A 16,414-nucleotide genomic window follows, 5' to 3' on the forward strand; every position below is an offset into this window, starting at 1 on the left:
CAGTCCACCTGGTGTCAGAGAGACCGGAATGATGCTGATGCTGCTGCTGTTGCTGAGGAGGGGCTCCTGGGATTTTCATTCACAAACAGGGATATTGTTCCAAGTCAGGATGGTGACAGAGTTACATGGAGCTGCTTGAGTGTCGTTGGTGCTGCCTCCAGCGAGAACATTGTAAACTAATTCCAGCACTACTCCCAACTTCAGCCTTATTGAGGGTGGGCAGGTTTTGGAAACTCAGGAGTTGAGTACTTCCTGACAGAATTCCCAGCATCTGAATTCCCAGTTTCTGAGCTGTACCATCTAGAGAACGCAATGTAAACAGAACCAGAAATTCTTCACTTGGAAACATGCTGGGGTGAATCACTAGTTCTACTTCAAACAACGAAAAACGAAACTGGGAGACAGAAATGTTCAACGTGCAATACATTTCTAGCAGCAACTGAAACATAGAGGCCTGAGGCCTACTGTGTAGAAGAGGCACTCAGCACATTTAGCGTTTTGCTTTTCAAACTGGGCTTCAAGGTCAAGGTCAGGGAGATCACATCAGATGCAGATTGGATCCACAAAGTACATCAGTTGCCTGTTTTAGATGATCCAAAAGCACATTATTTCTGTTGCTGCACAGAAATAGGAAAATGTTCTGATCAACCAAATCGAGCCATTTTTCAAAGAGCTCCAACACCAACGTTCAAAAATTATGACGACTAATCCCTCAGAATAGCAATCCGACAGAATTCTGCAAATCTGTGATGAATGTGTCTTAACGCACAACCTCAGATACAGACGTGAAGTTTTAGAGTATATTTTATTCTCATTTTCAGGGAGATGTCCTTCCAGAATTTGCCCTTGTGCGGGAGGTCAAAGGTCATTTCAGCAATTTCATCATCAACCAGTTGTCAATTCTGATTGGTTTTTTGACCCGATTCCCATCCTGCACTGATTGGATGTGGCAGCTGATCAATTGATTAACAAGAGTGTTTGGCCATCACTGATGATCTCATTTCCTGCTTCATAAAATGAGTGTTGGCTCCTGGAGTATAAATAGAGTCCCACGGGAGGGATGTTTACTGTTGCTCTTAACTTTGTCATTTTTCTGGGGAGGAAAATAAAGCAAGTGTTTCCTTTATGAGATGGCCTCCCAGATCAGTCAGAACTATCACCAGGATTGTGAAGCTGCTGTCAACAAGCAGATTAATGTGGAGCTCACTGCCTCCTATCTCTATCAGTCTTTGGTGAGTGGAGTCTCTGTTGGGTGAAACATACTTCTGTTCTGTTGAAGTGAACTCTTCCCCTTGGATGTAATTAAGTTGTCTATCTTATAGACTGAGTTTTGTGGCTCCTACCTCTTTCTCAATGCAGGATGAGTGTGATGTTATTATAACAATAGTTTGGTGCCTAATGTTACTCTAACTTGGGTCCCAGTTGGTTGTCAGTGAGATGTGGAGGGTGGAGTATTCTTGTAGTTACTTGCCTGTCCCATGATGGTGCTGTGACTGGTGGTAATTATAGCTTCCTGTGGCTGTTTGAAACTTGAGGGAACTAATTTAAAAATGAATTGGGACTCACCATTGTGGGAACGGAAGCACCATCAGCTAGTCACTGCTTTTCTTTTCCCTCTTGTATCCTTGTTTCTATTTGAATTTTGTGGGGATCTGAAGTAAACCTGCCAATTGTGACTGAGAATCTTGATTTCCTATTGCAATCAGCTTAGAATGTTGAAAGTTGCCACCCAGGTTGACAGGGCAATTAAGGCAGTGTTTTGTCTGTTATTAAGAGGATTGAGTTCTGGAACCAAGAGGTTATGGTGAAGCTGTACAAAACTCTGGTGCATACAGTTCTGGTCACTGCATTATAAGGATGTGAAGCTTTGGAAAGGGTGTAGAGGAGATCTGCTAGGATGTTGCCTGGTATGGAGGGAAGATCTTATGAGGAAAGGCTGAGGGGCTTGAGGCTCTCTTCATTAGAGAGAAGAAGGTTGAGAGGTGACTTAATTGAAACAATAAAATAATCAGAGGGCTGGATAGAGAGAGCCTTTTTCCTAGATGGTGATGGTGAGCATGAGGTGGGGTAGCTTTAAATTGAGGGCTGATAAATATAGGACAGATGTCAGAGGTAGTTTCTTTACTCAGTAAGGGAATGCAATGCTTTGCCTGTGACAGTAGTAGATTTGCCCACTTTAGGTACACTTAAGTCATCATTGGATAAGCAAATGGGCATACATGGAATAGTGTAGGTTAGATGGGCTTGAGATCAGTATGACAAGTCGGCACAACATCAAGGGCTGAAGGGCCTGCACTTTGCTGTTATGTTCTATGTTCAGATTAAACTGGGTGAGGTTGTGACTCTTATCTGATTAAGCAGATCTCCTTTTGAGATCTACCTTGCTTTTCTTGATACTCCATTAGGTGGGTGTGGGCTGTCTGTATGTCAAGTGTTGGAGCTTTTCAAAGGCACAGCACTGCCATGGGGCTGAGAATGTACTGAGGGTACTGACCCAGTGACTCTGGTAAAAAGTTTATGCCTGTTGTATTTGGCCTGATTCTAAACTAACTGGACCCTCTTTCCCCAGGTGGGGTGCTTGTGCCCTTCCAAGGGGTAGAAGGTGTTTATGTAACCTTAGTGTTTGTTGCAGGGTGCTCTCTGGGCTTGTCCCTGTCAGCAGGAAGTCCCCCTCCTGATGAGGATCAAGCCCCTGTCAGCCCCAGTTTGGGAGGGGGAACAGCTTTCATTGAGCCAGCAGTTGGGTTTTAATCACTGACCCATTGTCCCAACACACCTTGTAAGCATGTGCCAGGAATGAAATCCTTACTATTCTACATCTTCTAACTGCACATTTAAATCGCAAAGATAAATTGTGCTTGTGTTTGCATTTGAGAATTGAAGCAACTTTTTTCAGCAGGATTTGTAAGAATGTGCTTGTTACTGGCTGCTTCCAATAGCAGACCTGCTAAACCACAATACATTGAATTGTGAACATCCTGGTTTAGAAATCTACAGGACTTTGCCTGTTGGATTAAGTCAACAGTGGTTTTTCCAGGTTAATGAGGGATCTTGTCTGGAGAGTAGTTGATCTGCAGATCACTGTCATACTTGTCATGTGATCAGTTTGTTTTGTCAGTCTTTCTTTCATGTGTAATGGTACAAGTTGCTAGCAGTCTGAGTCAGTGCAGCTGTTTCAGATGCAGCAACAAACTGTTGCAGTAACAATCCAAAGGCTGTCCTTCGGCAGGTTTTCCTTGGCAGATTCTTGGAGCTAACGTCCTTCATTCATCTCCTCATGCGCCCCCCCCCAGCCACCCCAATACTGCAGTTCTTGTCAAACTAATAGATACAGTGCATCCAATTGCATTGATCCTGACTCAGCAGAAAATGTGCTTCTTCCTAGCTGTTAATTGCAGTGTCTAGGATCTGTTTTCTGGTCTTTGCCAAAGCAGCAATACAGTGCCCTGCAGCTGTTCTATTGGTGTACATCCTGCACTCCAGCCCCTGGCATTTCTTGAAACCCTATTCAATCAAAGATTTATCCCATTTCTGGTGGAGGTTAATCAGTAAAAACATCAATCCACACTTGTTCTCACCAAATGCTGTGCCAGACCCTCCTGGGCAATTTGCCAGGAGTTTCAAACCAAAATAAAACACATGGTATTTACAACTTACTGGAGGAAGCTGGGATTGTTTTGATTTTTCCAATTCAACAGCAATTGCTCAAAACTGGGTTCTGAATTGTTAATGCATCAGGTACTTAACAGCTTATTGTCAGTTTGATTTTGAGAATGCTCAAGTAGCCCTGTAGTTCTGAACTGAAATTGGCCCATGACTTGTTAATGGACTTTACCTTGTTCTCCCTTCCAGATGTCCTACTTTGACCGGGACGATGTTGCCCTTCCCCATTTTTCCCAGTTCTTCAAACATCAGTCTCAGGAGAAGCGGGAACATGCAGAGAAGCTGCTGAAATTCCAGAATCAGCGTGGAGGCGGAGTCTTCCTCCAGGATGTGAAGGTTGGAGTTGGGTGGGGTGGGGAATGGGATGGTAATGGCTGCTCTTATGGTGTGGTTTCAAGTCAGTGACAAGGTTTTCATTTGAGTCAAAACTTTGTCCAGCCTGTTTGATCTCCTTTTTGAAGCCAGTGTGGAAAGAAGCCCTTTGGCCCACCATGTCTATGCTGACCCCACAAACACTAACAACATTAATCCCACTTACCTGCCCTTGGTCCACAGGCCACTGTCCTGGCACTAAGTACTTGTCCAGCTGGACCCGAAACTGATCTTGAGTCGCAGTCTCCACCACCATCCAACCCTTTATGTGGTTCATCTCATATTTCAAACAGCCCCTCAGAGGGGTGGGGGTGGGGTGAAGTTTCCTCCAATCCCCTCTAACCTGCTTACTCCACAAACCTGGTTTCTCTCCTGTCTTGGTGTCTGCCATGGGGAAGACATTCCATCAACTGGCCACTCTCTATTCTTCAATTACATCAGGTCACTCCCTCAGCCGTTCCTGCTCCACAGAAAATCCCAGCCTATCTAACCTCCAATCAATGGATCTTGGGCAACAGCCTGGGGAACCTCACCAGCTTCCCCCTGCAGTGCCATTCTGTCCAGGTGACTGGTGAGGCCAAAGAGGAATAATGTGGTGACCAGAAAAACAAACTGAGAAGACTGGTCCCCTTCCTGTTCCACCCCCACCAAACTAATAGAGGTTGCTTGCCCTCTGTCACTGTTACACCCTGTTGACCTTGTCTGAACTTCGAGGGATCTATGGTTTTGGGCCTTTCTTAACTGTTAGCAGCACAACACACTTTGCAAACACCTCGCTGTCCCTTTGATGAATTAAATAGCCGTGATGTTTCTGATCATCCTGCTCAGGCATGTATGAAGCCACCAGCACAAGTGGTACTTGAACCTTGGCCTTGTCAGCCAGAGACAGGGGCACTACCACTGTACCATGACAGCATTTAGGATTCACTCGTGAATATCCTCGCAATTCCATCAGATGGACCCTGATGCAAATCTTGTCATTATCCCCCACAATGACCTGTTATTCACCTTCCTCCTTCAGATCAAGGACCGACAGGCAAGGTGAAAGCAATTCTGAAGGAACTGTTCTTCAGCTGTGCTCCAGGGCTCCCTCAGGGGCTAGCAGTGTTCTCAGTGCTAGGGACACAGGTCTGGATCTGGCCTCTGGTGAGGGACTGGTGTTGACATGTCCTCCCCATGTCTGCGTTGGTGTCCTCAGAGTATAAGAGGATTGGCCATCTGAAATGCAGGGTTACAGGAATAGGGTGGGAGAAGGACGAGTTGGGATCCTCTTCAGAGCAGTTACAGACTGATCCACGTTGTAGAGATTCTGAAGCTTAACTGTCCTTCTTTTCCCTCCTCCAGAAGCCAGAGAGGGATGAGTGGGGTAACAGCCTGCAGGCAATGCAGGTTGCCCTGGATCTGGAGAAGAATGTGAACCAGAGTTTGTTGGATCTACACCAAGTCGCCACAGCCCAGACTGACCCTCATGTAAGCTTCACCTCCTCATTGACTTCACTGCTAGGCCCTCAGGGCAACACGTTCATTGGTTGGTCTTTTGTGGATTAGAAATTCAGTTAGACTTTGTTTTTGTGCAGATGACATGGATCACTTCAGATCCATAGTGATTACAAAATCATTGCTGAGCAGTTGACTCCAAGTCTGTATTTTAACTTGTAAACCTGTGGGGAGGACTGAGGCGATATTGGTGACTGAATTCTCATTCAGGGCCACTGCAGTGGAATGACTTTTATCCATCACAAGTCAACTCTGCTCCAGTAAATAAACAGCAAGATGAAGCAGCTAAAAAGCAGTTGTCCTCTTTGCACAATTTCTCCAGGCGTTGGCTCTAGTCATCCCTGACAATCTCCCTCCATATGCATGTTTTTCAGTGGGGATTCTGACGTTTTCTTGGATAGTGTTAATGTACCAAGTGTCATATTCCTCTGTTGCAGCTGTGTGACTTCCTGGAGACCCACTATTTGGATGAGGAGGTGAGGATCATCAAGCAACTTGGGGACTACATCACCAACCTGAAGCGCCTGGGAGCCCCTGAGAATGGGATGGGAGAGTACCTGTTTGACAGGCTCTCCCTGGAGGACAGCAGTTAGTGTGGCCTGGAGTACTGTCTGCTTGTCTGAATGCATTCCCCACTTCACCCTGGCCAATCTGTCTCTCTCCAGGGAGAAAGGACTTTGAGCAAAGAATGTAATGGCTGTACCAGCCGAATGGAAATGAATAAAATGATCTCTTGTTCTCAGTTACTGTGCATCATTTTGAGACCACTGATACCTCTTTGGTCAAGCAAGCTTTCTTGCCTCACTTCACCACTGCTTTTCCCCAAACCCCTGTGGACAGACTCCAGGCCTATGGGAGCCAGTTGGGGTTCAAATGGGGCCTGTGACCGACCCTGATGACAACCATCAACTAGTGGCCCTGCTGACCAGTTCACTTTGTCACTGAAGTCTGCTGCTCCTCCCAGGGGACCTTGGGTTTTCTAAACTTTCTTGGTTCACTGCATAGATTTGTTTTTCCCCCAGAAGGAATCCAAAATTCCTTCAAGTGGCTTCCTCAGTTTGTTGCTTTCTTTCCTCCGCCCAGGGCTCAGGCCCTCCCCATAACTGGAAGTCCACCAGCCCTGAGCTGGGGGAAATTCAGCCCAAACATTCTGAACAGTCACATTCCAGAGAATCATCTCCAGATTCTCTGGGGCTACTTGATTGATAGTGGATGCTCTTTATACCATAAATACAAGGATTGGTGACCTGGGGCTTGGATGATTGCCCATGGTTCAAAATACTCACATTTGGTTTATGCTTGCAGCTACAACTGGCCTCTGACTGTTGAAGGGTTTGTACAAAAAGCTTCTACCTTGGTTCTTGGAACCTTTCCATGGGCTGATGAAATTTTTTTTGACCCAGTGAGGGAGCAGGGATTTCTGGGGAAGATGGGGGCTGTCTCCTTCAGTCAAGATGCCTGGACATGCTGATTTTCCTGTACAGCTGTTTCCTTGATCATTCAAGGTGTCTGATCATGGGTTAGGGAGGGGGTGATCAGAGACAGCCCGGAGATTATCTTGAGTTTTGGCACAAGTGCACACTGTAGCCTTAGGAAGAGTGTGGGTCATTAAGGTACTGAATAGATTTGTTCCATCACAAAAATCCTTGTTGTTTGGCCCAGTCTCTATCCTTGGTGATAGAATCCCTGCTCTCTGGCAAGAGGCCATTTGACCCAGGTAGCATCAACCTTCTGACCAGAATCCTGCTCAGTCCCACCCCAGTCCTTTAACCCTGTGTCTTCCCCATGGCTAATCCAGCTTGCCCCTTGTCAATATCACCAACTTAGCATTCCCTATCCACTTGACCAGCAAATAGTTCAGATGGTGGGTGGGAAACCAAACAGACACTGTAAATGTACAAACTCCCCAGGGTGCCCTAAGGCTGTAATAAATCCCATGTCGCTGTGAGGTAAGTGTTCGCTACTGAGACACTGTCTGACCCGAAAGTACCGAACAAAGGAATATGCTGTTGCATACTGTCAGAGTCCTACAGCAGAGATACAGGTTGTTTGGCTCAAACCGTCCAGGTCGAGCAGTGTTCCAAATCTGAACTAGTTGTGTTTGCCCCATATCCCTCAACCAGTCCTTTCCCTGGAAATCACCAAATGTCTTTTAACAACTGCAATTGCACCTACTTCTCGTGCTTTATGTAGCCACTCATTCTTGACATAAACCATTTTCTGTGGGGCAAAGCTGTTCTTCAGCTTCCCTCCCTCTCCACCCCCCTTCCCCCCCCCCCCAAACACCACATGCCTGTGTGTGAAAACATTACCCCTACCACCCCTAGTTTTGGACTCCACGACCCTGTCCCAGCATGCTTACTGTATGCAGTCAATCGTGAGTCTGCCAAGGGCAAGGCCACATTTAGTGCTCAGCAAGTGTTACACTTCAGGAGGTGGTGATGAGCTGGTCATTACAGTCCCCCTGGTGTAGGAGAGACCGGAATGATAATGCTGCCGAGGAAGGGCTTCTGGGATTTTCATTCGCAAACAGGAATATTTTCCCAAGTCAGGATGGTGACAGACTTAAATGGAGCTCCATTGCGTGTTGTTGGTGCTGCCTCCAGCCAGAACATTGAAAACTGTTCCAGCATTACTCACTCCGAACTTCAGTCTTATTGATGGTGGACCGGCTTTGGAAAGTTAGAAGTTGTGTAATCACAACAGAATTCCCTGCCTCTGACTTCCCAATTTTTGAGTTGTTCACTCTACAGAATGCAATGAAAACTGTAACAGATACTGTCACCTTGGAAACATGCTGGCGTTAAGCGCTGATTCAACTTCAACAATGAAAAACCAAACATGGAGACAGAAATGTTCAACGTGCGATACGTTTCTAGCAGCACCTGAGACACAGAACCCTGCGGCCTACTGTGTATAAGAGGCACTCAGCACATTTAGCATCTTGCTTTTCAAACTGGGCTTCATGCGACCCTAAGTCACGCTGATCACAGCAGATTCAGAATGGATCTACAAAGGACATCGGTTGCCTGTATCAGACGATCCAAAAGCACGTTATTCTGTTGCTGCACAGAAATAGGAAAATGTTCATATCAACCAAATCAGGGCATTTTACAAAGATGAGGATTGCAAATGTGGTTCCCCTGTGCAAGAAGGGGAGTAGAGACAACCCTGGTAATTGTAGACCAGTCAGCCTTACCTCAGTTGTTGGGAAAGTGTTGAAAAAGGTTATAAGGGATAGGATTTATAATTATCTAGAAAAGAATAAATTGGTTAGGGATAGTCAGCACGGTTTTGTGAAGGGAAGGTCGTGCCTCACAAACCTTATTGAGTTCTTTCAGAAGGTGAGCAAACAGGTATTTGAGAGTAAACCGGTTGATGTGGTGCATATGGATTTCAGCAAGTCGTTCGATTAGGTTCGCCACAGTAGGCTATTGTGCAAAATGCGGAGGAATGGAATTGTGGGAGATATAGCAGTTTGGATCGGAAATTGGCTTGCTGAAAGAAGACAGAGGGTGGTAGTTGATGGGAAATGTTCATCCTGGAGACCAGTTACTAGTGGTGTACTGCAAGGGTCGGTGTTGGGTCCACTGCTGTTTGTCATTTTTATAAATGACCTGGATGAGTTTGTAGAAGGATGGGTTAGTAAATTTGCAGACGACACTAAGGTCAGTGGAGTTGTGGACAGTGACGAAGGATGCTGTAGGTCGCAGAGAGACATAGATAAGCTGCAGAGCTGGGCTGAGAAGTGGCAAATGGAGTTTAATGCAGACAGGTGTGAGGTGATGCACTTTTGTAGGAGTAACTGGAAGGCAAAGTACAGGGCTAATGGTAAGATTCTTGGTGGTGTAGATGAGCAGAGAGATCTCGGTGTCCATGTACACAGATCCTTGAAAGTTGCCACCCAGGTTGACAGGGTGGTTGAGAAGGCATACAATGTTTTGGCTTTTATTAATAGAGGGATTGAGTTCCAGAACCAAGAGGTTATGGCGAAGCTGTACAAAACTCTGGTTAGGCCGCACTTGGAGTATTGTGTACAGTTCTGGTCACCCCATTATAAGAAGGATGTAGAAGCTTTGGAAAGGGTGCAGAGGAGATTTACTAGGATGTTGCCTGGTATGGAGGGAAGGTCTTAAGAGGAAATGCTGAGGGACTTGAGGCTGTTTTCATTCGAGAGAAGAAGGCTGAGAGGTGACTTAATTGAAACATATGAAATAATTAGAGGGTTGGATAAGGAGAGCCTTTTTCCTAGGATGGTGACAGCGAGCACGAGGGGGCATTGCTTTAAATTGAGGTGTGAACGATATAGGACAGATTTCAGAGGTAGTTTCTCTACTCAGAGTAGTGAGGGAATGGAACGCTTTGCCTGCAACGGTCGTAGATTCGCCAACTTTAGGTACATTTGAGTCGTCATTGGACGAGCATCTGGACGTACATGGAATAGTGTAGGTTAGATGGGCTTCATATCGGTATGACTGGTCGGCACAACATCGAGGGCCGAAGGGCCTGTACTGTGCTGTAATGTTCTATGTTTTATGTTCTATATTCTATGGCTCCAACACCAATGTTCAAAAGTTATGACGACTATTCCCTCAGATTAACAATCCGACGAAATTGTGCAAATCTGTGATGACTGAGTCTTAATGCACAACCTCAGATACACAAGTGAAGGTTTAGAGTATATTTTATTGTCATTTTCTGGCAAATACATTTACAGAATGTGCACTTGTACAGGAGGTCAAAGGTCATTCAGCAATTCCATCATCGACCAGTTGTCAACTGTGTTTCGTTTCTGGATCCAGTTCCCATCCTGCACTGATTGGACGTGGCAGCTGATCAACTGATCATCAAGAGTGATTGGCCATCACTGATGATGTCATTTCCTGCTTCATAAAAAGAGGGTCTGCCCCTGGGGTATAAATAGAGTCCCACGGGAATGATGTTGATTGTTCTTCCTAATTTTGTTATTTTGGTGGTGAGGAAAATAAAAGAAATTTATTGTCACAAGATGGCCTCCCAGATCAGTCAGAACTATCACCAGGATTGTGAAGCTGCTGTCAACAAGCAGATTAATGTGGAGCTCACTGCCTCCTATCTCTATCAGTCTTTGGTGAGTGCTGTCTCTCGGGGTTAAACATATAAATCTGTTCTGTTGAAGTAAATTCTTTGCCTGGCCTCTAGTGAAGCTGACAATCTAGTAGATTGAGGTTTTGTGGCTCCTACCTAAATATCAGTTCAGGATAGAGGTGGTGTTACTATCACGATGGTGTAGGATACTGATGTATGTTAACTCAGGTCCCAGTTGGCCTTCAGTGGTATCTGGAGGGTAAAAGCCTCTTGCTTTTTTTTTCTTTCTGACACAAGTTTCCTGACTTCATTTGCCTGATCTCTGTGGTGGTCCTAAACAAACATGCTGATTTTTTTTAACACTGACAATAACAATAGCTTCCCTGTTGCAGTGGCCCTTGTTAGTCTGAAAAAACCTGAGGCAAGTCTGTGACTGGTATCTATTTTATGTGGATCTCCTTCATTGAGGCTGACTTGGCTTTACTTGTATTTATTGAAGATGTGGGTGTGGCCTATCCCGTTCCTACTGAGAGTTGATCTGCCGTGTGTGAGAAATGTTGGATCCCCTCTCTGCCCCCTCTCCTCCCCACCCCACCCCACACTGGGGCTGCGGGAATGTGCTGAGGCTATTAGCCCAGTGACATTGAAGAAATGGAGGTTGTTCCCATATCACTTAGCTTGACCTAAAACAAAATGTCCCCTCTATCCCGGTGGTGATGTGACTGTGCCCTTCCAAGGAGTAGAATGTGCTTGGAAGGTATGTGTTGAAGTAACCTTGGTGAGTGCTGCAGGGGACCTGGTCGGTCATGGACCCTGAAAGGAGGTGGTGAATGCAGTCCCCATGAAGTGGGCTGCCCTGTCCTGGATGGTGTCTGCTTCTTGCATGTTGTAGTTCCCCTTCTACAGACACATGGGGAATATTCATCTCTCTCTGGGCTTGTGCCTATTGGAAGGAAGTTGTCTTGTAATGAGGACTAAGTCCCTATAAGCCTCACTTGGGAGGTGGGACTGCTTTATTGGTGAGCCAGTTGGTGGGGTTTTATCACTGTGTCCCAACTCTATTGGCACATGCTTCCCAAGGATAAAATCCCGACTATCTTCTGCCACAACTTGTAACTACCCACTGAAACCACAGATATTTGCTTGCCTGACTGTGGTTTTTGGATTTGAGGATTAAAGTAACTTTTCAGGAGTCCTTCCCCAGAATGTAATTCTTAGCTGATGCTTCCAATAGCGAGCATTAGCTCTTAAACCCTTACATCGAATTGTGAACATGACAGTTTAGATATGAGTCACATGGGCTGAAAACCTACAGGATTTTTTGCCTGTTTGGGCAAAGTCAGGGCAAGTGTTTTTCCAGGTTACTGTTTTCACTAGTGACGTTATGTACAGGCCACTAATATTTGACATTTGATCATTTGTTTTGCAATTTGTTTCAGTCATGTGACTTAGTGCAAGTTTTTGACAGCCTGAGTTTGCACTATTTAGGCAGAGCAATAACCCACTGCTGCAACGATCCAAAGGCTGTTACTGGGCAGGCTTTCCTCGGCATTATCTTAGTGCCAAACTCCATACTGGAGACAGCACACCTTTGTAGAGTTCATGTGTACACTTACATCACAATCTCATTGATCCTGGATTTGCAGAAAACATGCTCCCTACCAGTCGTTGACTACAGCAGGGTTTCAACATCTTTTTTTCCAGTTTTCCCCAAAGGCAAAACATAGTACCTTGCGTCTTGTAGTTGAGGACTGGAATGGGGAGTGAGCCAGTGATGTCTGATGTAATTTTAACTTGATCTTCCAGATGTCCTACTTTGACCAGGACGATGTTGCCCTCGCCCATTTCTCCCGGTTCTTCAAAGATCAGTCCCAGGAGAAGCGGGAACATGCAGAAAAGCTGCTGAAATTCCAGAATCAGCGTGGAGGCCGAGTCCTCCTCCAGGATGTGAAGGTTGGGGTTGGGTGGTGGGGGAGTGCAGGGGGGAATGGCTGCTCTTGCGGTGTCATCTCCAGTGACAAGATTTTCAGATCCTGAGCGAGTGTGAGAAGTTCTTTTACTTGGCTTCCCTGTTTGCTCTCCTCCATCTCCAGTGTTTCAGCATTTATGCAAGCCCTCTGGTCCACCAGGCCTATGCTGACCCAGCAAAGACCGAACTGTACTCACCCTGTTCTTGGTCCAGGCCCTACTATACCCTAGTGTTTAGCACTCGCCCAGCTAGTCCTTTAAACAGTGCTGCAGTAGCCATTTCCAGCACTTCGTTCCTCCGTTCCCCAACACACCCACCAAATTTCCTCCAATCCCCTCTATCCTGCTTCCTCAAACCTGTGCCCTCTGGTCTTCGTGTCTGCCATGGGGAAGACATTTTCCCCATCTACTGTCCAGACTTCCTTGTCTTCCATCAAACAACCACCTCAGCCTCACCTGCTCAAAGGAAAACCCCCAGCCCATCCAATCTCTCTCCTCAATGGATTTTCTGTCTTGGGGAAACAACCTGGGGACCCTCACCAGCACCCCCTGCAGTACCATCCTGTCCTTCTGACCAGTGAGGCCAACGATAGAATGCAGCAGAGACCGGAAGAACAATTTTCATAAAATGTGTTCAAAGGACTTGTCCCTGTGCTGTTCCTCACAACCCTGCCCCAAACTAACACATGTTACTTGGCCTATGTTCCCTTTCACACACAGTTTGCCTTGTGTGAGCATTGAGGGATCGATGATCCTGTGTTTATTGTAAGCACATTACTGCCCCCGACAATGAATTCAAGTAATGATGGTTCTGACCATGCTGCTCGGGCATGTATGAGGCCACAAGCACAAGTGAGACTTGAACCTCAGCCTTGTCAACTGGAGCTTGGGACATGACCGCTACTTCCCCCACAGCCCGTGGGATTCACTCCTGAATATCCTTTTTAAGACTCCAGCTGATGGACACTGGTGCAAATGACTAATCTGGTACATATTTATTCCCTGTGGTACAAGGATACGTTCCTGAGCTTCCGGCTTCAGGTCAAGGATAAATGGGGCAAGGTGAAAGGAGTCACCAAGTAGCTAATGCTTTCTTTATCTGGACTTCAGGGATGGCACAGTGGCTCAGTGGTTGGCACTGTTGACACAGTGCCAGGGGCACCAGTTTGGTTCTGGCCTGTGACGAGAATTTAAACGTTATCCCAAAGCATGGCTTCCCCACACAGTAGAAAAGAGGATTGGCAACTTGAAATGCAGGTTACACGAACAGGGTGGGAATGGGACCAGATGGGATGCTCTTCAGCAGTTATGGTCTCAATGGGGTGAATGGCCAGCTCCCATGCTGCAGGGATTCTGTTTCTGAAGCTTACCTGTCCTTCTCTCCATCCCCAGAAGCCAGAGAGGGACGAGTGGGGTAACAGCCTGCAGGCAATGCAGGTTGCCCTGGATCTGGAGAAGAATGTGAACCAGAGTTTGCTGGATCTACACCAACTCGCCACAGCCCAGACTGACCCTCATGTAAGCTTCACCTCCTCATTCACATCACTGCTAGACTCTCAGGGTCATGTTTCATTGGTTGGTCTGTGTGGATTGGAAATTCACTGATGTAACACTTTCCATCCATTACTTTCCTGAACTATTGTAACATTGATCACTTGGGATCATACTGATTACAATGAGTTAAAAGGGGAATTTGATCTCTAATCTAGTGGAAGTGCTGAAATGACGTTGGCCATTGAGTTCTTCATTCGTATCATTGCAGTGGAATGATCATTGTCCATCACAATCCAACTCAGCTCCATTTCACAAACAGCAAGATGGAGCAGCTGACATGTTGTCCTCACTGGCACAAATTCTCCAGGTGTTAGCTCGCTTTTCAGGGCTGTCCAGAGCTAGTCATGGCTAAGTCTGTCTTGCAGTGGGAATTCTGAAATTGTCTTGGATAGTATAAATGTACCAAGTGTCATATTCCTCTGTTGCAGCTGTGTGACTTCCTGGAGACTCACTATTTGGATGAGGAGGTGGAGATCATCAAGCAACTCGGGGACTACATCACCAACCTGAAGCGCCTGGGAGCCCCTGAGAATGGGATGGGAGAGTACCTGTTTGACAGGCTCTCCCTGGAGGACAGCAGTTAGTGTGGCCTGGAGTACGGTCTGAATGCATTCCCTACTTCACCCTGGGCAATCTGTCTCCTTCCAGGGAGAAGGGGCTTGGAGCAAACCATGTAATGGCTGTACCAGCTGAATGGAAATGAATACAATGTATTGATGTTGCTTATTGTCCATCATTGAGACCCTTGATATTAAAGAGCTTTTGAGAGCTTCAAGCCTGTAATTTTGGCTAATGAAATTATTAATTTGACAAAATATTTCCCTGGTCTTCCCTCCAGCACCACCCCAGCATCAGTCTCGGAATTCCCGTGGAACTTCCTCTAAGTTAGGAACCCAAGTTATTCCTCCACCCAGAACTTGAGGTTGGGGCCTGTGGGGTATAAAATCAGTTTGTACTATTATCTCACACCCAGGTATGATGAATACAGGTGCAGTTAAAATTTTCATTGCTCTCAAAAGAGAAAACACCCTTGCTTGGCTGAAAGAAAGACTTGACACCCACTTTCACTGAAACAGGGCTGTTGGATGCTTTATGTTCATGTCTAGTTTGCTTAGCAATAGCTTCCCTGTCAATCTCCACCAACCGAGACTTATTGCTAAAATCCACACAAATCACAAGTTGATGCCAACGTAAATTCTGTGCGAGCTGGCTCAGCTTGCCTCAAAACGAGCTTAAGGGAAGAGATCCAGCAGCGTCCCCCCTCTAGCCTTGTGGAGGAACCAGCAATGCTGGGAGCAATAATATTAAACGTAGCAACTGGGATCTGACTCACCTGGTCTATTCTATTCAAATCAATGTTATTACTTTTTCCTGACAGTGCATCCTAGATTCACTCAGACCCAGTTGAGGTTCAAGCCAAGACCAGCCCTGTGGCCTCCTGACCCCCACCACCAACTGCCTGCCTCAGGACAGCCATCAGCAGTTGCTCACAATGACCAGTTCATTTGTTCCTTCGCCTGAGGAACGTGCGCTGCTCTCCCAGGCGATATGGATTAAATCCCCATTGTAGCTCGACAAGAAAGCTCACACTGGGGGAACCATTTCCCAGGAGTAATCCAAAGCTGTCCTAATGTGGCTTTGCTCCATTTACTTCCTTGCTCTCTGCCAAGTCTTGGTCAAAAACCCCACCACGCCTAGTAATAAACTTTAGGCCTGCCAGCCAAGAGATGGGAATATTCAGCACAAGTCTGCTTGAAAAAATTCACCTGAACTGGATGCGCTTAATGGCACCGACAGCAGGATAACAGTGACCTGGGAATGACACAGCAACGCTCCTGGTTAAATGCTGCCATTTGATTGGCTCTTGCTGCTGAAGCCTGCTTTGAGCGCACTCAGCTGCTCCCTTGGTCCCTCTGAGCTTCCCCCACGGGGAGGGTTACTCCTGATGCAGGTTGATTTCACCCGATCACATTGAAGGAGCAGTGTGACTCAGGGAGGAGACCTGCAGATGCTGACCTTCCTGAATGGCTGCTTCCTTTATCTTTCGAGGTGTCAGAGATCGTGGTTTAGGGAGGGGGCTATCAGAGACATCCTGGGGAATGTTTCAGGGAGTTTTGTAGCGAGTGCACACTGCAGCCTTCACTGAGGGTGTGGGTCTTTAAGGCACTGAATGTATTTGTTCCACCACGTAGAGTTTTATTTTAAACCATCTTGAGTCTTGGGTGTAGAATCCCTGCAGTGCGGGAAGAGGTTGTTCAGCCCATTTAGTCTGCACTGATCCTCTGAAGAAGTT

General features: G+C 46.3%; 2 protein-coding genes across 2 annotated transcripts; both read left to right on the forward strand.

Annotated features, from left to right (window-relative positions):
* Nucleotides 1–1,130: 1,130 nt before the first annotated feature.
* LOC132206430 (ferritin, heavy subunit-like) lies at nt 1,131–6,125 on the forward strand. The gene is made up of 4 exons (XM_059640561.1): nt 1,131–1,232; nt 3,853–3,999; nt 5,380–5,505; nt 5,970–6,125. The coding sequence occupies exons 1-4, from the start codon at nt 1,131–1,133 to the stop codon at nt 6,123–6,125; spliced, it is 531 nt and encodes a 176-aa protein (XP_059496544.1).
* A 4,415-nt stretch (nt 6,126–10,540) lies between these two features.
* LOC132206445 (ferritin, middle subunit-like) lies at nt 10,541–14,705 on the forward strand. The gene is made up of 4 exons (XM_059640612.1): nt 10,541–10,642; nt 12,406–12,552; nt 13,960–14,085; nt 14,550–14,705. Exons 1-4 carry the CDS (start codon nt 10,541–10,543, stop codon nt 14,703–14,705), a joined length of 531 nt encoding a protein of 176 aa, XP_059496595.1.
* Nucleotides 14,706–16,414: the final 1,709 nt, after the last annotated feature.

This window comes from Stegostoma tigrinum, chromosome 38, assembly GCF_030684315.1.
Source record: "Stegostoma tigrinum isolate sSteTig4 chromosome 38, sSteTig4.hap1, whole genome shotgun sequence".
Classification (NCBI taxonomy): Eukaryota; Metazoa; Chordata; class Chondrichthyes; order Orectolobiformes; family Stegostomatidae; genus Stegostoma; species Stegostoma tigrinum.

Coding starts and splice junctions, on each gene's coding strand:
- LOC132206430 (XM_059640561.1), top strand. CDS start 1,131: ATGGCCTCCCAGATCAGTCAGAACTATCACCAGGATTGTGAAGCTGCT. Junction 4,000..5,379: donor TCTTCCTCCAGGATGTGAAG/GTTGGAGTTGGG, acceptor TCCCTCCTCCAG/AAGCCAGAGAGGGATGAGTG. Junction 5,506..5,969: donor CAGCCCAGACTGACCCTCAT/GTAAGCTTCACC, acceptor CCTCTGTTGCAG/CTGTGTGACTTCCTGGAGAC.
- LOC132206445 (XM_059640612.1), top strand. CDS start 10,541: ATGGCCTCCCAGATCAGTCAGAACTATCACCAGGATTGTGAAGCTGCT. Junction 12,553..13,959: donor TCCTCCTCCAGGATGTGAAG/GTTGGGGTTGGG, acceptor CTCCATCCCCAG/AAGCCAGAGAGGGACGAGTG. Junction 14,086..14,549: donor CAGCCCAGACTGACCCTCAT/GTAAGCTTCACC, acceptor CCTCTGTTGCAG/CTGTGTGACTTCCTGGAGAC.